The sequence below is a fragment of the Coregonus clupeaformis genome, chromosome 21 (genome assembly GCF_020615455.1).
Source record: "Coregonus clupeaformis isolate EN_2021a chromosome 21, ASM2061545v1, whole genome shotgun sequence".
Lineage (NCBI taxonomy): Eukaryota > Metazoa > Chordata > Actinopteri > Salmoniformes > Salmonidae > Coregonus > Coregonus clupeaformis.
The window spans coordinates 22,093,533-22,113,558 of NC_059212.1; the positions used below are offsets into that span (position 1 = coordinate 22,093,533).

The 20,026-nt window shown below is 45.6% G+C and overlaps 1 protein-coding gene across 3 annotated transcripts in view; it reads left to right on the top strand.

Annotated features, from left to right (window-relative positions):
* The window catches only part of myripa (myosin VIIA and Rab interacting protein a), a 66,293-nt gene that overhangs the window by 21,244 nt on the left and 25,023 nt on the right, over window positions 1-20,026 (top strand). For all 3 annotated transcript variants that reach the window (XM_045206247.1, XM_041841792.2, XM_045206248.1), the window contains exons 3-4: window positions 6,926-7,147; window positions 18,461-18,597. In XM_045206247.1, coding sequence (XP_045062182.1) covers window positions 6,926-7,147; window positions 18,461-18,597 — 359 coding nt within the window. The remainder of the gene's footprint in view (window positions 1-6,925; window positions 7,148-18,460; window positions 18,598-20,026) is intronic.

The following is a 20,026-nucleotide window of genomic DNA, read 5'->3' on the forward strand; positions in this document are numbered from 1 at the left end:
ACCTGGCCTAAAGGCTATACTTTGGCCTTCACACAAGTGTTTCTGTACAGCTGCTTTAAAAATAAATTATAAGCTAATTTTACCCTATTATTAGGAAAGAAATCCTAACAGTTAACATCAGTTAGTGGAAATGGGAGAGACTGAAAAGAGAACATATGCTTAAAATACTTTGCTTCCTCTTTCAAAATCTAATTAGGTGAATAATGGATGACTCCATAATTTGTAACAAGTTTCTGTGAATTCTTTTTGGTAGCATTTCTATGTTGAAGATTCAAAAAAGAGTTTGGTGTATTTTTCACAATTTCCCATCCAATTCGCTTTATTTTTTATAATATATTATAATTGATCATTCCCCTTTCTCTTTATATTGGCTCTTTTTCAGACCTGTGAAGTGTTTGGATGTGCGTAAAACCCTCCATAGTCTACGTTGTCTTAATGTTATATGCCCACGGGGAGCAATTATGATGCCTGTTACCTAACTGTACCACAGGAGGTTGGTGGCACCTTAATTGGGGAGAACGGGCTTGTGGTAATGGCTGGAGTGGAATAGGAGGAATGGCAATAGAATGGCCTTACTGAAGAGCTCAGTGACTTTCAACGTGGCACCGTCATAGGATGCCACCTTTCCAACATGTCAGTTCATCAAATTTCTGCCCTGCTAGAGCTGCCAGGTCAACTGTAAGTGCTATTATTGTAAAGTGGAAACGTCTAGGAGCAACAATGGCTTAGCCGCGAAGTGGTAGGCCACACAAGCTCACAGAACGGGACAGCTGAGTGCTGAAGCGCGTAGCGCTTAAAAATCGTCTGTCCTCGGTTACAACACTCACTACAGAGTTCCAAACTGCCTCTGGAAGCAACGTCAGCACAAGAACTGTTCGTCGGGAGCTTCATGAAATGGGTTTCCATGGCCGAGCAGCCGCACACAAGCCTAAGATTACCATGCGCAATGCCAAGTGTCTGCTGGGTGGTGTAAAGCTCACCGCCATTGGACTCTGGAGCAGTGGAAATGCGTTCTCACCATCTGGCAGTCCGACGAATCTTGGTTTGGCGGATGCCAGGAGAACGCTACCTGCCCCAATGCATAGTGTCAACTGTAAAGTTTGGTGGAGGAGGAATAATGGTCTGGGGCTGTTTTTCATGGTTCAGGCTAGGCCCCTTAGTTCCAGTAAAGGGAAATCTTAATGCTACAGCATACAATGACATTCTAGATGATTCTGTGTTTCCAACTTTGTGGCAACAGTTTGGGGAAGGCCCTTTCTTGTTTCAGCATGACAATGCCCCCGTGCACAAAGTGAGATCCATACAGAAATGGTTTGTCGATATCGGTGTGGAATAACTTGATTGGCCTGCACAGATCCCTGACCTCAACCCCAGGCCTAATCACCCAACATCAGTGCCTGACCTCACTAATGCTCTTGTGGCTGAATGGAAGCAAGTCCCTGCAGCAATGTTCCAACATCTACTTGAAAGACTTCCCAAAGGAGTGGAGGTTGTTATAGTAGCAAAGGGGGGACCAACTCCATATTAATGGCCATGATTTTGGAATGAAATGTTCGACGAGGAGGTGTCCACATACTTTTGGTCATGTAGTGTAGCTTATTTAATTATTTTATTTCACCTACAAGTTGCTTTTTAATTTTATTAGAATTGTATTATAATTATTCACTGTATTTTTAGGTCTTATCATTTGCTTATTGGCAAAGTTTGACCCATGGCTCATGATGCATTTTACAGAAGGCATATATCAGTGTGAATGCTATGTTTAACAATATATTTCCATATTGAAGCAATGCAATTACCTAGAACAATGTGGACTGCAAACATTTTCAAAATATTTAGCAAATATGAGATAGACTTACAGTATATTGAGCATGTTCTGATTGGCCAGTGAAGAATCAAGCCTTGACACACCTACTATTTATTTATTAATCAAAACCTAGCCCTTTCGCGACACCGCCAGCTACTGCACCCATAATACCCATTGCGAAAGAGCAAAAATATTCCAGACACACCCCCAGAGCTATAGCGATACCACCAGCACTAACATTTATATATATATATATATATGCCATTTAGCAGACGCTTTTATCCAAAGGGACTTTGGATATGGGTGGTCCCGGGGATCGAACCCACTACCTTGGCGTTACAAGCGCCGTGCTCTACCAGCTGAGCTACAGAGGACCACATTTACTATTTACTATTACTAGGTTTGTTAAAATAGAGCCCAGGGTAGGACTAGGACATCTGGTCTCAATGTGGACACAGTGGACAGATAAGATAAACATTTTAGTACCATGTGTAGATGCATGTCTGAAAATGTGGGTACAATCAGAATATGGACAAAATCAGTTTACAGGACCCACGTTAGCGCCAGGTATAAACGAGGCTAGAGACGTCATGATGCGGGACAAAAGATCCATCCCACCTGAACAGGCTGAAATTCCGTATACCAAATATTAGGAACACCTTCCTAATATTGTTTGACATTAAGGGAATGGTTCTTGGAAACAGTCCTTGCATATTACTGGAACATTCCTATGAAAACGTTAGGTAATGACCTAATGAGATTCTTAAGGGAACGTTCTCTAATGTTGTGGGAACTTTTTTTGTTAGCTGGGTGTCTAGCTGTAGGCTGTAACCTAACATTTTTCCTGGTCAGGTCATGTACTTGGGAAAAAACTCTAGCCCTTCTGTGACGTCACGAGAGGCTACACAGCTTTCAGCGGGATTGCTCAAGTAGTGCAAGGAGACAAGGTTCAAACAAAACAAGGATTTTATTATAGGTCTTGGGAAATTAACGAAAATATAACAAAATTCTGTTCTCTTGTGGCTCTTTAAGGGTTAACAGTTCAGGGATGTCTCTTCCACATCCAAAGTCATAATTCTCACTCGCTCAGATAACTTTTCCCCAGCCTTACTGTAGTCCACGTTGCAGCTAGTGGCCAACCCAGCAAAAAGTCCTTCCAAATGTCTCTCACGTATTTCCCACAGGTGCATATATCCAAAGGTGAGTATTTCCCAAGGTAAGTATCTCCAAATCCTTATATTCCTCATGGAAGTGGACGTGCAGCACTCTTGTCCTCCAGAGAGCCCAGGTTGGAGACTGTGTCTCTTCACCCCCACCACACTCCCTCAGTGTGTCTCTTCCCTTCCCAAACCTTCAGCTCATCAGCTCCTCATTTGTTTCAGCTGCGTGGGAAGATTGGCCATAGAGGGGTGGAGTTCCCGACCCTACCAGCAGATGGAGCCATAGCTGTCTGGGTTTGCAGCCATCTCAGGGGGATGTAACGTCCCTCCAGGACACAGCCTCTCGTGACATCACACATCCCCCTCCTCGGGACCGACGTCCTCGTCGGGGTAAAGGCAGCGAAGAAGGCATCACGCCGGGAGAGGGCGTCCGCATTGCCGTGGTGCTTGCCAGCCTGCTCTCTCTTCAACTCCTCCACCTCTAGGACCAGGGACTCAGCCTCCTGTTGTCTCTCCTTGAGTTTCTTACTGAACGCATCAGCCTTGGTTTTAGCAGAGTTTAGCTTCTGTTGAGCAGCTTTCAGTTCCTTCTCTCTCTCTGCCTCCGCATTCTTCATCTTGTTCTCCAACACCTTGTACTTCTCCTCTGCCTTCTTCTGGACCTCCCTTACTACTGCGCAGGGTCTCCTCACACTCTCGATGGTCCTGCGCAGCCTCTCCATCTCCTCCTGTTGCTTATGGAAGGAGCTCTGTTGGAGTTTAGCCTGGAGGATATCTAACTCTTCTGTCTTCATGTCTAACTGTTGCTTTAACAAACGATACCTCTCAGCGGTCCCCTTCAGACCAGACAGTTCTTTGTCCAGATTCTGTAGCTCCGTCTCTGTGTCGGTCTGGGCACCTGCCATCCCTATCAGAGCCCGGGCGGGGAGTGAGTAACTCGGAGGATTGCACCGGAGCCTTCCCAGGATGAGTCTTGCCTCTCCGTTTCCGAGGTACTCGGGTTATCCTCTCCTGAGACTCTCTCCAGAGTGGGTAAAAGGCTGGGCAGTCTCGTCCAATTAGGACAGGGACGGGGAGGGAATCAACCACCCCCGCCGTCGTGTGTATGGTTCCCCGTGTGCTGGTCATTGTAAGTTCAGTAATGGGGTATTCTCTGGTGTCCCCATGGACACAGGAAACTGGGAGGACTTTCCCCGGGGTCAGACACGTTGGGCCCACCAAATCCTTACGCACCAGGGTGGCCCGGCTACCAGAATCCAGTAAGGCCTCCACATCATGGTGATTCACAGTTACCGGGCAGGTGGGGGGTCGATCTGGGCCGCCATCTACGACTCCCAAGAGCGAGGCAAAACGGTGTGTGGGTGCTGAGCTGGAGGACTCCGCAGTGGGCATAGGTTCATCGGCTGGTTTCCCACACTGCCAGGAGATATGTCCCATCTCCCCACACCGGTAACACTGTCGAGTTTCCCCCTCCTGGTGTACTCTTCTTGGACCCGCCTGGTTTCTGGCTCCCCCTGGAGCCGGGATAAGTCCTGACGTGGCTGGGTTCGAGACCTTGGGGTCCTTTGGACGGGTTCTTCCCATTTGTGGTGGGGCCGCACTCCTGGGGTCTTTTCGGGAAGCATTCAGCATCTCCGCTGTGGCCTGGTACTTTTCCACAGCTTCCACGGTCAGATCAGCCGTGGTCAAGGCCTGTTGACTGATGAACCGTTTTGCCTCATAAGGCAGGGGGCGCGTAGGTAACGATCCACCACAACGGCCTCCACCACCGCCGCTGCTGTATTCCTCTGCGGATCCAGCCATTTCCCTTGCGATTCGGACAAGTTCATGCATCTGCGCCCGAGGAGGTTGGTCTGGTTGGAAGGTCCAGCTGTGAAAGCGCTGGGCCATACCAAACTTTGTGAGTCCATATCTGCTGAGGATCTCAGACTTCAGGGCATCATAGTCAGTAACCTGGTCAGGGCCCAGGTCCCGGACAGCATTCAGCGATTCCCCGGTTAGAAAGGGGGCTAACAGACCAACCCACTGTTGCTTGGGCCAGGCTTCCCTAGTGGCCGTGGCCTCAAATGCATGCAGGTATGCCTCAATGTCATCGGTAGCTCCCATCTTAGATATAAAGTCACTTGCCTTTATTGGGCGGGTATTTTGGACCACCCTCTGTCTCTGCAACTGCAATTCCTCTGCCTTCAGAAGGTTGGCTTTCTTTTGCTCCTCCAAGAGAGCCACGTTTGCTTGCATCTGGGCTTGCTGGCCAGCAACAAGGGCTTTCAATATGTCCTCCATTTCAGTCGGCGGGGAGCCTACGGCCAACTTGGAAAACTGGGTGATCAAACCTTCGGGTATCCTCCTCTGACATGCACTATTAACGCTTGAGCGTGCCCGTATTCTCCACCATCTGTGACGTCACGAGAGGCTACACAGCTTTCAGCGGGATTGCTCAAGTAGTGCAAGGAGACAAGGTTCAAACAAAACAAGGATTTTATTATAGGTCTTGGGAAATTAACGAAAATATAACAAAATTCTGTTCTCTTGTGGCTCTTTAAGGGTTAACAGTTCAGGGATGTCTCTTCCACATCCAAAGTCATAATTCTCACTCGCTCAGATAACTTTTCCCCAGCCTTACTGTAGTCCACGTTGCAGCTAGTGGCCAACCCAGCAAAAAGTCCTTCCAAATGTCTCTCACGTATTTCCACAGGTGTATATATCCAAAGGTGAGTATTTCCCAAAGGTAAGTATCTCCAAATCCTTATATTCCTCATGGAAGTGGACGTGCAGCACTCTTGTCCTCCAGAGAGCCCAGGTTGGAGACTGTGTCTCTTCACCCCCACACACTCCCTCAGTGTGTCTCTTCCCTTCCCAAACCTTCAGCTCATCAGCTCCTCATTTGTTTCAGCTGCGTGGGAAGATTGGCCATAGAGGGGTGGAGTTCCCGACCTACCAGCAGATGGAGCCATAGCTGTCTGGGTTTGCAGCCATCTCAGGGGGATGTAACGTCCCTCCAGGACACAGCCTCTCGTGACATCACACTACACATAATTCAAGAGGGTATTTTTATTGTTGGTGTGAAGCTGGGCATAATAATGTCCTTACCTGAACAGGGCTGACATGGCAGGCATCTGCTTCTCTAGAGTGGCACCAGTGGACATACACTGCTTGGCACATAATACCTCCGGTTGGTAGTGCCACTGTCTGTGCCAACTCTCTCCTCTATGCACACCCACGTATACACTTACACACACAAAGATGTACACACACAGAGACACACACACACACTACTGATGGGCAGAGTGTGGAAGTGAAGTTGTTTTCAGTAGATTGAAGATTTTTGTTTGACACAGCTCAGGTCACTAGGAGTCTTGTTCTCTGCGTTGAGCTAGAAAGCCCTCCTGTGTGTGAAACTGGACTGCTGTCTTTGTGTGTCCAGTATTCTAACTGCCAATATTGCTATAGTAGCCTGGGTACTGTATCACCTTCCTTGAGATATAACTGTTACTCATGGAGTGACAGGCTAGTCTCTTGCTCTATTGGCTAAGATGTACGCTTTGGGTGACTGTTGTTGTGCAGAAGGTTGTGAGTTCAAGGCCGGTTTGAGGCAGAACAGAATGCACTCTGTTACATATACAGTAGCTCCACATACTCTCCACCCCTCCCTCCCCTATCCTTATCTCCTGTCTGTTCAGTTATTCATTCTAGTCATTCATTTATTTATGAACGACAGGTCATCATTTTTTGGAGTGGATCCAAATCTATTGAAAATATTCAGATGATGTCAAATGTGAATGGAACTTTGGAATGAGTGAAAGCAATTTTACTTCAGCTTCTGTGATGTGTTTGATAGTGTTCCGATGTTCATATGTTTAGATTTTCAGCATACACCATTATGTAATGAGAACCCTTGAGCACAAGCTTTTTCCTCCTAAAACTGTGGTTCATTTATTACACCATCATCCTCCCTCAGTGAGCTGAAGCAGGAGCTGGATGAGGAGGACAGTCGCTGCTCCCTGCTCTCCCGACAGCATCGCTTCAACGAGCGTTGCTGCATCCGCTGCTGCTCTCCCTTCACCTTCCTGGTCAACCCCAAGCGCCCATGTCTGGACTGCCAGTACAACGTCTGCAAGACCTGCCGCTCGTACAGCAAGAAGGACAAAGCCTGGGTCTGCTCGGCGTGTCAGAAGGGCAGGTCAGTGGGGATGGAGGAGTGTGTGTTTCTGTGTACAGGTATAAGTGGGGATGGAGGGGTGGAATGAGGTGTAGTAGGATGTTGGATTGGAGATGGAAGAGAAGACTGCCAGAGAATTGTCTATGTGTGTGGGTGTGTCAATGTGTGTGGGTGTGTCTATGTGTGTGGGTGTGTTTATGTGGGTGTGTCTATTTGTGTGGGTGTGTCTATGTGTGGGTGTGTCTATGTGTGTGGGTGTGTCTATGTGTGTGGGTGTATCTATGTGTGGGTGTGTTTATGTGTGTGGACGTGTCTATGTGTGTGGGTGTGTCTATGTGTGTGGGTGTGTCTATCTGTGTGTGCATTTTGGGCACCGTATACTGTAGCTAGCCTATTTGCCAATGGTGAATGATAGTGACAGTCTTCATCAGCTGTGTGAGCCTGTGTTGAGCCTTCGACCTCAGTGACTAACATGCATTTAGTAATGGCGATGTCAGGTAGCCACACTGTCATAAACACACGTAATCTCCACAGTCTCCTCTCTCAGATGTCCCTGTCTGTGACACCTGTACACTGACTGTGTCAGTTTAGTTTATATTCACTATGGCACGTACTGTACATGCACACACACACACACACACACACACACACACACACACACACACACACACACACACACACACACACACACACACACACACACACACACACACACACACACACACACACACATACACACAAACACACACACACTGTCACACCTCAACACAGCAACTGCCACTCACACATTTACTAAGTTTACCACCAGTGTAGGCCTATGGACATCTCATAACTAGAGACACACATTATGAGCAAACGCAAAATAGGGTCATATAGTTATGACCCTATAAGAATCTCTGACTACCAGTGTTTGTTGCAGTTTGTTTGCTTTAGGTAACACTGCTCTTTGGTAAAGGTTTTAACTAAAGCCACACTTCTCCCCATTGATTTGATATTTCGTTCTGTCCAAGACATGTTGTGGTCATGCAGTACTGTTCATGTGTAAGCTACCATGAGCATACTAATGCAGCTTACCCTGGGTTGCGGTGTCTAGTAATGGTTAGGTTAAATCATGTCAGTCCACAGGGACCACAACCTCTGTGTTGTGTTGAAGCACTCATTAACCTAATTTATTATTCATGATCCATGCTGCTTTGCATACAGTAAATATCCTAAGACAAGCTCACCTAGATATTGTAAATACTAAGCCAAATGTTGGTGGCTTTTGTAATGTTATAGCTTATGATATAGGCCCGTATTCACACAGTGTATCAGACACTCATAGATACCTTCAGAAAGTATTCATACCCCTTAACTTAATCCACATTTTGTTGTGTTACAGCCTGAATTCAAAATTGATTAATTAATTATTTTTCTCACACATCTACATACAATATCCCATAATGACAAAGAGAAAACATGTTTTTAGTAATTTTAGCAAATGTATTGAAAATGAAATACAGAAATATCTAATTTACATAAGTATTTACATCTCTGAGTCAATACTTTGTAGAAGCACCTTTGGCAGTGAGTCTTTCTGGGTAAGTCTCTAAGAGCTTCCACACCTGGATTGTGCAACATTTGAACATTTGTTCATTACTCTTATCAAAATTCTCCAAGCTTTGTCAAATTGGTTGTTGATCATTGCTAGACAACCATTTTCAGGTCATGCCATAGATGTTCAAGTAAAAACTGTAACTCGGCCACTCAGGAACATTCACTGTCTTCTTGATAAGCAACTCAAGTGTAGATTTGGTCTTGTGTTTTAGGTTATTGTCCTGCTGAAAGGTGAATTCATCTCCCAGCATCTGGTGGAAGCAGACTGAACCAGGTTTTCCTCTAGAATTTTGCCTGTGCTTTGCTCCATTCCGTTTCTTTTTTATCCTGAAAAACTCCCCAGTTCTTAATGATTACAAACATACATATAACGGGATGCAGCCACGACCACGCTTGAAAATATGGAGAGTAGTACTCAGTAATGTGTTGTATTGGATTTGCCCCAAACATAACACTTTGTATTGAAGACAAAAAGTGAATTGCTTTGCCACATATTTTGCAGTATTACTTTAGCGCCTTGTTGCAAACAGGACGCATGTTTTGGAATATTTTTATTCTGTACAGGCTTCCTTCTTTCACTCTGTCAATTAGGTTAGTATTGTGGAGTAACTAAAATGTTGTTGATCCATCCTCAACTTATTATGTGACTTGTTAAGCACATTTTTAGTCCTGAATTTATTTAGGCTTGCAATAACAAAGGGGTTGAATACTTATTCACTCAAGGCATTTAAGCTTTTCATTTTTCATAACTTCTTCAAAATTTCAAAAAACATAATTCCACTTTAACATTATGGGGTATTGTGTGTACAGTGGCTTGCGAAAGTATTCACCCCCCTTGGCATTTTTCCTATTTTGTTGCCTTACAACCTGGAATTAAAATGGATTTTTTGGGGGTTTGTATCATTTGATTTACACAACATGCCTACCACTTTGAAGATGCAAAATATTTTTTGGGGGTGAAACAAACAAGAAATAAGACCCCCCCCCCCCTTTTGCAGGTCTCTTGGGGTATGTCTCTATAAGCTTGGCACATCTAGCCACTGGGATTTTTGCCCATTCTTCAAGGCAAAACTGCTCCAACTCCTTCAAGTTGGATGGGTTACGCTGGTGTACAGCAATCTTTAAGTCATACCACAGATTCTCAATTGGATTGAGGTCTGGGCTTTGACTAGCCCATTCCAAGACATTTAAATGTTTCCCCTTAAACCACTCGAGTGTTGCTTTAGCAGTATGCTTAGGGTCATTGTCCTGCTGGAAGGTGAACCTCCGTCCCAGTCTCAAATCTCTGGAAAACTGAAACAGGTTTCCCTCAAGAATTTCCCTGTATTTAGCGCCATCCATCATTCCTTCAATTCTGACCAGTTTCGCAGTCCCTGCCGATGAAAAACATCCCCACAGCATGATGCTGCCACCACGCTTCACTGTGGGGATGGAGTTCTCAGGGGTGATGAGAGGTTTTGGGTTTGCGCCAGACATAGCGTTTTCCTTGATGGCCAAAAAGCTCAATTTTAGTCTCATCTGACCAGAGTACCTTCTTCCATATGTTTGGGGAGTCTCCCACATGCCTTTGGCGAACACCAAAACGTGTTTGCTTATTTTTTTCTTTAAGCAGTGGTTTTTTTATGGCCACTCTTCCGTAAAGCCCAGCTCTGTGGAGTGTACGGCTTAATGTGGTGCTATGGATAGATACTCCAATCTCCACTGTGGAGCTTTGCGGCTCAATTTTTTTATAATGGATTTAATGGTGATCCGTGGGATGTTCAAAGTTTCTGATATTGTTTTATAACCCAACCCTGATCTGTACTTCTCCACAACTTTGTCCCTGACCTGTTTGGAGAGCTCCTTGGTCTTCATGGTGCCACTTGCTTGGTGGTGCCCCTTGCTTAGTGGTGTTGCAGACTCTGGGGCCTTTCAGAACAGGTGTATATATACTGAGATCATGTGACAGATCATGTGACACTTAGATTGCACACAGGTGGACTTTATTTAACTAATAATGTGACTTCTGAAGGTAATTGTTTGCACCAGATCTTATTTAGGGGCTTCATAGCAAAGGGGGTGAATACATATGCACGCACCACTTTTCCGTTATTAATTTTTTTGCATTTTTTGAAACAAGTTATTTTTTGCATTTCACTTCACCAATTTGGACTATTTTGTGTATGTCCATTACATGAAATCCAAATAAAAATCCATTTAAATTACAGGTTGGAATGCAACAAAATAGGAAAAACGCCAAGGGGGATGAATACTTTTGCAGGGCATTGTAGGCCTGTGACAAACAATCTCAATTTAATCATTTTTAAATTCAGGCTGTAACATAACAAAATGTGGAAAAAGTCAAGGGGTGTAAATACCTTCAGAATGTACTGTAAATATGGGGAAAATGTCTCTGTCTTTTAGAGTTGAGGATCTCATCCTCACAACTGGCTACTGTACTCTGAAGATGTCGAACATTTCTGATCCTCTGTGGACCAACTGTATATTTGCGTCAACTGTGGCTGAAGTGGGTTGGTGCTCCTCCAGAACTCAATGCCTCTACATACACTACCAGTCAAAAGTTTAGACACACCTACTCATTCAAGGTTTTTTTTACATTGTAGAATAATAGTGAAGAAATCAAAACTATGAAATAAAACATATGGAATCATGTAGTAAAGAAAAAAGTGTTAAACAAATCAAAATATATTTTATATTTGAGATTCTTCAAATAGCCACCCTTTGCCTTGATGACAGCTTTGCACACTCTCTCAACCAGCTTCATGAGGTAGTCACCTGAAATGCATTTCAATTAACAGGTGTGCCTTCTTAAAAGTTAATTTTGTGGAATTTCATTCCTTCTTAATGCATTTGAACAGGTTTTCATCAAGGATCTCTCTGTTCTTTGCTCCGTTCATCCTCGATCCTGACTACTCTCCCAGTCCCTCCCGCTGAAAAACATCCCCATAGCATGATGCTGCCACCACCGTGCTTCACCGTAGGGATGGTGCCAGGTTTCCTCCAGACGTGACGCTTGGCATTCAGGCCAAAGAGTTCAATCTTGGTTTCATCAGACCAGAGAATCTTGGTTATTCATTGTCTGTGTAACATTCGTTGTATAAAGGATCGGACCAAGGTGCAGTGTGGTATGCGTACATAGTCGTTTATTATTATAAACACCGACCAAATAACAAAATCCAACAGAACGTGAAGTTCAAGAGGCTAAACATCCAACAAGCCAAACAGAAACAAGATCCCACAACATAGGTAGGCAAAATGGCTGCCTAAGTATGATCCCCAATCAGAGACAACAATCGACAGCTGCCTCTGATTGGGAACCACACCCGGCCAACATAGAATGAGATACATTCCCCCCCAAAGGTGCTGACTCCGGCCGCAAAAACCTGACTTATTAGGGGAGGGTCCGGGTGGGCATCTAGCCTCGGTGGTGGCTCCGGCTTCGGACGCCGTAAACTCCTCTCCTTTCCTGCCTCCCCGTAGCACACCTGGTCCGGTCTGGACCCCGGCGCGATGCTTCCCCTCTCAGTCCTCCCACAATGCACCAAGTCCTGTCTGGACCATGGTGTGGGAGCCCTCGACCCTGGAGAGGGGCTGACGTCTGGTCCCGGCCCAGCAGTCCTCCCGCGATGCACCAAGTCCTGTCTGGACCCTGGTGTAGGAGCCCTCGACCCTGGAGAGGGGCTGACGTCTGGTCCCGGCCCAGCAGTCCTCCTGCGATGCACCAAGTCCTGGACCCCGACCCTGGAGAGGGGTTGACGTCTGGCTCCGGCTCGGACCCCGGTGGAGCGGATGGCTCCGACATGGGGGAAGAGTAGACCACCGGACCCAGACTGGGTACCGGTGAAGCGGACTTCCCCGGCTCTGGTAGGGAGCAGATAACCGGAGCTGGACTAGGCACCGGTGGAGCGGACTGCTCTGGCACAGGAGTGGAGCAGCTGACCGGAGCTGTACTAGGCTCCGGTGGAGCGGACTGCTCTGGCACAGGAGTGGAGCAGCTGACCAGAGCTGGACTAGGCTCCGGTGGAGCGGACTGCTCTGGCACAGGAGTGGAGCAGCTGACCAGAGCTGGACTAGGCTCCGGTGGAGCGGACTGCTCTGGCACTGGATTAAATTAGCTGACCGGAGCTGGAGACTCTGGACTGCAGACCGTCGCAGGAGTCTCTGGACTGCAGACCGTCGCAAGAGGCTACGGGCCATGGATCATCACTGGAGGCTTCATGCCATGGATCATCACTGGAGCCCGACAAGTGCGGGGCACTGGCCCATGACGCACTGGGCTGTGGACACGCACCACTGGTTTGGTGCGAGGAGCAGGTACGGGGCACACCGGGCTGGCGACATGCACCACTGGTTTAGTGCGAGGAGCAGGTACGGGCCGTACCGGGCTGGCGATACGCATCACTGGTTTGGTGCGAGGAGCAGGTACGGGCCGTACAGGACTGGAGACACGCACTACTGGTTTGGTGCGAGGAGCAGGTACGGGCCGTACCGGGCTGGCGATACGCATCACTGGTTTGGTGCGAGGAGCAGGTACGGGCCGTACAGGACTGGAGACACGCACTACTGGTTTGGTGCGAGGAGCAGGCACGGGCCGTACCGGTCTGTGAAGGCACACTGGCGGCACAGTGCATAAAGCCGGCGCATAGCCTGGTGCCTGCACGGTCACACGCTCCTCAAAGCGATTGCGGGGAGTTGGCTCTCTTCTGAAACCTGGCTCCACCAGCCTCTGCTCTAAGGACTGTGTTCTCTGCTGCTGGAGGGTTAACTCCTCTCTCAGCTCCTCCTGTTGTCTGGCCAGCTCCTCTCTCCGTGCATCCACTGACTCCTTCTCCCTGTGGGCCTCCTGCAGCGCCTCCCTCTGAAGGGAGCTCTCCTGCTCTCTCTTAGCTAACAGCCCCCGTTAGGTAGTTATCTCCTCTCTCAGAGTGCTGAGCTGCATATCTTGGAGGGCCTCTATAATAGCGGCCTCCTCTTCCTCCACAGTCAGCCCTTTCAGGGCCTCCTTCTGCTCCGTGTGCCCCCCCCAAAATGTTTTATTGAGACTGCCTCTCGGGCTTCCTTCACGGTCGGCACCGTCGGCGTCGCCGTTGATCCTCTCTTGCCTGGGCTTCTTCCTTCGCCCAGGATCCTTTACCGGCTAATATCTCCTCCCATGTCCAAAATGTCCTCCCCACCTGTGTCTAGGGTGTCTGCTCCTCCTGGCCACGCTGCTTGGTCCGTTAGTGGCGGGATCTTCTGTCACGTTAGTTGTATAAAGGATCGGACCAAGGTGCAGCGTGGTATGCGTACATAGTCATTTATTATTATGAACACCTCCCTGACCAAGGCCCTTCTCCCCTGATTGCTCAGTTTGGCGGGGCGGCCAGCTCTAGGAAGAGACTTGGTGGTTCCAAACTTCTTCCATTTAAGAATGATGGAGGCCACTGTGTTCAATGCTGCAGAAATGTTTGGGTACCCTTTCCCAGATCTGTGCCTCGACACAATCCTGTCTCAGAGCTCTATGGACAATTCCTTCGACCTCATGGCTTGGTCTTTGCTCTGACATGGGCTGTCAACTGTGGGACCTTATATAGGCAGGTGTGTGCCTTTCCAAATCATGTCCAATCAATTGAATTTACCACAGGTGGACTCCAATCAAGTTGTAGAAACATCTCAAGGATGATCAATGGAAACAGGATGCACCTGAGCTAAATTTTGAGTCTCATAGCAAAGGGTCTGAATACTTATGTAAATAAGGTACTTCTGTTTTTCTTTTTTAATACATATGCTAAAATCTCTAAAAACCTGTTTTTGCTTTGTCATTATGGGGTATTGGGTGTAGATTGCTGAGATAAAAAAAAAAAAAATCAATTTTAGAATAAGGCTGTAATGTAACAAAATGTGGAAAAAGTCAAGTATAAATCTAAATTAAAAATGGTGAATGTTTGTTGACTGTTTTGCTACTCGTGATATTGTAATAAAACATTGGTGATGTACTGATAAGGCTACTGATAAGGCTACTGATAAGGCTACTGATAAGGCCACTGTGTGCACCTCCGCTGGCTAAATCAATGCCATAACCAATTGCGTTGCCGCTATAACCAGCTTTTCGTCGGTCTAGTTGTGCTGATTGAATTGGGCATATTGGCACATGTTACACCTCAAATACTTCCACCCCTCCTACCTCAGCGCAATGGAGCTGATGTTAGACAGATAAATTACCAACTCTGGTGCAAAGGTTGGAAAATTGCGGAGTGCTGGCTTTTACAAGTCGAAATTGCCAACGAGCGTGCGTTTGACACTAGCGCCGCCTTAACGGCAGTCTAAAGATGATTTATGGAATTCACTGTCCAGATCCATATACACTTGTAAGATATCCAGAACATTTTTGTATCTGACTACTTCCGGAGGTGGGCAGGAAGATCCGATCTCAATCTGATCACAACCTGTCTTTTGATTGTCTACAACTGTTTAAAAATGTGGGCACAATCAGACCAAAGGTTGCATGTTAGAACCAGGTATAAATGGGACTTCTGTAAGTGAGTCAACTTAGGCAACGGTTGGCTGGGAGCAATATGTGAAGGCTGATTGTCTGAGAGTGTACAGGGGAAAGCAGGACATTGGCTGAGAGTGTACAGGGGAACGCAGTTCATTTACTAAGAGTCTATAGGAGGCAGCAGGTGAAGGCTGATTGTCTGAGAGTGTACAGCGGAAAGCAACCTATTGGCTGAGAATGTTCAAGAGACAGTGTGTCATTGGCTGACTGGGTTCAGGAAGCAACAGGTGAAGGGTAGCCTAATTAGCTGAGAGTAGAGGTCTTCACATGTCAAAAATGTTTGACCCGTTCCGAAAGTTTGAGCCTATATGCATAAATTATTTCTTTAAATATAGAGACCCATTGCAAAAGTACCCGAGGAACACTAGACTCATTCCGTGTAGACCTGTTCAGATTCAGACCCAGTCCGATCCGAATGAGGGAAGCAGCAGAAAATAATTTGTTAAGGTACTTTATTAACCAGAGCTGATAAAGGGAGAGAGAGGTGGTGCTGCTCTAGGAGGCGGGGGAGGAGCCATACTGTGAGCAAGTGAAACGGGGAGGAGGGAGGGAGAGATAAGAGACAGCAACCAACCAAGCCGACTCGTGCTATAGTAGACTAATAGCTGCCATAGCTAGGTTATTTATCATCCAATATATTATGTAGTATCTGTCTTGACTGCATCAAACGGGGGGAGAAGCTATAGCTAGCTAACATTAGCTAGCTAGGCTAATTGAGGCTGCAGTGCATGCACTTTCTCATAGTGACAAATAACAACAGCTCTATTCAGAATATTACGTAGCAGCCTACCTGTTGGCTCTTGGTCATTGTAGCCTATCCTTCTCCTTTAACTTTTAATTCCGTCATTTTAATTCCATCTTCCATTGATTAGATATCTCCTAACTTTTGCCACACACGGAGGCTCTATGACTGTAGCCTATTGCTGCTTTGATGACTTATGATTGGCCAACAACAACAACAAGCTACACGCGCCACGCTCCACTCTGGTGAAAAGCAGCAACACAAATTATCTAATGTCTCTTTCTCTCTACTGCAGCAGTCAGTTAAAATTACACATAACGAGACCTGTGACAATCATATCAGAACCGATCCAGACCTGTGACATTATTTAGAATTCTGAATCCGGACCCTCTCGGGTATTCGGGTACAAGTGGATCCGTGAAGACCTCTAGCTGAGAGTATACAGGGAAAAGCAGGCCTTTGGCTGAGAGTGTTCAAGAGACAATAGGCTTGTTCGACATTGCAGCTGACACTGCAGGCGACTGCCGACTGACTGATCCACAAAGAACCTTGCATCATAAATAACTACTAATTATTATTTGTAGATCAGTCAGTGTGTCATTGGCTGACAGTGTTCAGGAAGCAGTAGGTCATTGGCTGAGAGGGTACAAAGAGACTGTCATTGGCTGACAGATTGACTGATAGTGTTCAGGAAGCAGCAGGTCATTGGCAGGTCTTTGGCTGAGAGGGTACAAAGAGACTGTCATGGGCTGACAGATTGGCTGACAGTGTTCAGGAAGCAGCAGGTCATTGGCAGGTCTGGAGGGATGGAGAGATAAGAGTGGGTACAAAGAGACTGTCATTGGCTGACAGATTGGCTGACAGTGTACAGGAATCAGCAGGCATTGGCTGGTAATTGACTGAGAATGTACAGGAGGAGACAGAAGGCCTGTAAACTCTGGACCAGCTGTTTCTAATGACAGCCTTGATCTGCCCAGCTGTTCCACTGTAGGATTTAGACCTGTGGACTTTGTACTTACATACGCTGCTAGAATCAAGATGCTTTCCCTGGAAGATAAGGTGTGTGTGTGTGTGTGTGTGTGTGTGTGTGTGTGTGTGTGTGTGTGTGTGTGTGTGTGTGTGATCTTGGTCTTCTATCCTCATGGGGACCTGAAATCCCCAAAGGGATACTAAAACAAAGGCTTTTTAAGCTTATGGGGTTAGGTTTAGGGTTAAGGTTTGGGGTTAGGGAAAATAGGGTTAGGGTTAGTGTCCTTTAGGGAGGAAATAGACTTAATCGATTCAAGGGAAATAAATATTTATACAATCAGAGGAGGGAGGTCTCCTACCTAGAATAAGTTGGCAGATGTTCAACAAGGTGAGATGAGGACGAGGGATTTGTGTGTGTGTGTGTGTGTGTGTGTGTGTGTGTGTGTGTGTGTGCATGTGTGTGGGCCATGGTCCCCTTGACTCAGAGGTATATGTGGTCACACACGCAAAGCCCATACACACCCTACAAAGTGATTATAGTAGAGTGCACAGAATGCCTTAACCCTTACCCAGCAGAATGGAGCTAATGGAATAGCCCTAAAAGTTACAACTCCAATGGAATAATCCCAAAAGTGCCAATCCAGCCCATCAAAACATATAAAGTAATTGAAAGAAAACAGATACTATCAACACAGGTCTGCTATATACAACATACATCATTTTCCACATTTTGTTGCATTACAGTGGGATTAAAATTGATTTAATTGTCTTTTTTTTTTCAACGATCTACACAAAATACTCAAAGTGGAAGAAAAATTATAGCATTTGTAAAAAATAAAGGAAAATACAACACTAATATATCTTGATTAGATAAGTATTCAACCCCCTGATTCAATACATGTTAGAATCACATTTGGCAGCAATTACAGCTCTGAGTCTTTCTGGGTAAGTCTCTAGAGCGTTGCACACCTGGATTTTTATTTTTACCCATCTACCAATCGGTGCCCTTCTTTGCGAGGCATTAGAAAACCTCCCTGGTCTTTGTGGTTGAATCTGTGATTGAAATTCACTGCTCGACTGAGGGACCTTACAGATAATTGTATGTGTGGGGTACAGAGATAAGTTTTTCATTCAAAAACCATGTTAAACATTATTATTGCACACAGAGTGAGTTCATATAACTTATTACGTGACTTGTTAAGCACATTTATACTCCTGAACTAATTGAGGCTTGCCACAACAAAGGGGTTGAATACTTATTGACTCAAGACATTTCAGCTTTTCATTTTTAATTAATTAGTAAAATCTTCAAAAAACATAATTCCACTTTGATATTACGGTGTATTTCACAGTGACAATAAATCTCAATTTAATCCATTTAAAATTCAACATTTGGAAAAAGTAAAGGGGTGTGAATACTTTCTGAAGGCACTGTATACCACATCTCATCAGTCCTCCTTTCTCTCTCTTCTCTCTGTTCTCATTGTGCCAGGCTTCTGAAGACCCAGTCCCTGGAGTGGTACTACAACAATGTGAAGTGTCGCTTCAAGAGGTTTGGTAGCGCCAAGGTGCTGAAGACACTATACAGGAAACACCTGGCAGAGCATGGGACGCTGGGAGAACTCACAGGTACTGGACTGGACTGTTTTCTTTACTGCTGCTACTACTTTAATCTCGACATTAGCATCGACCGTAAGAGTGCAGAAGCTCTCTGCATGTGTCTAGTGTCAAATATTCCAGCATCTTAGAGATGGATAAAAATGTACAGAATGGTTACATGCCATAAGACTCCTGAACATCTAATCAAATGGCTACCCAGACTATTTGCACTGCACCTGTTGTATTCGGCGCATGTGACAAATACAATTTGGTTTGATTTGATTTTGAATTGGGGGAGGGTCATGCTTTTTCAATTTCAGTCAAGGGGCGGGTTTAGTATTTTTATAATCTAGTCCAGGGGAGGGTCATGTAATTTGTAATTGATGAAATTTCAATATTTCTCAGTGTTTTAGAATTAGTTGCTATAAATGGATGTGTGCCTGATGCCGCCCCTCACCTCTGATTCTTCGCTGGGTGTAATATCAAGTGCACCTATAGGCTATTTAGTGAGGTCTCAATCAAATGATCAACAGCCTATAGGCTATAGGCTACGAAGTGCATGCTGGGAGAAACACAGAGCAAAGTTATATTTCTATAGCTGCTGGGATGGTATAAATAAAACTATGCTGCATTACATACTGCAATGGATATTCCAACCCTGAACCCGGCCTGCTCTGCTCTTGCTGATCAAAAACGAAAAACGTCCATCAAATGGCTGTGCTGTGTAGGCCTACAGTGGCAGTTCAGGAGGAGTGAAAGGCTTCCTCCGAATGTTTTTTTAAAATTAGGCCTAGTATAAAAAATATTCAATGTGGACTAACCTATACCCTATGTTCTGTTCAGTTTGAGAAGGAGAGCGCAAAGATGAGAAGGTCAACTTTGATAGCTTGCTATTACTATAATAGATTTGATTAAAAACAATATTTTTCTTACCCATTATGTACAGTGAAGGAAAGAAGTATTTGATCCCCTGCTGATTTTGTACGTTTGCCCACTGACAAAGGCATGATCAGTCTATAATTTTAATGGTAGGTTTATTTGAACAGTGAGAGACAGAATAACAACAAAAAAATCCAGAAAAACACGTCAAAAATGTTATAAATTGATTTTCATTTTAATGAGGGAATTAAGTATTTGACCCCTCTGCAAAACATGACTTAGTACTTGGTGGCAAAACCCTTGTTGACAATCACAGAGGTCAGACGTTTCTTGTAGTTGGCCACCAGGTTTGCACACATCTCAGGAGGGATTTTGTCACACTCCTCTTTGCAGATCTTCTCCAAGTCATTAAGGTTTCGAGGCTGACGTTTGGCAACTCGAACCTTCAGCTCCCTCCACAGATTTTCTATGGGATTAAGGTCTGGAGACTGGCTAGGCCACTCCAGGACTTTAATGTGCTTCTTCTTGAGCCACTCCTTTGTTGCCTTGGCCATGTGTTTTGGGTCATTGTCATGCTGGA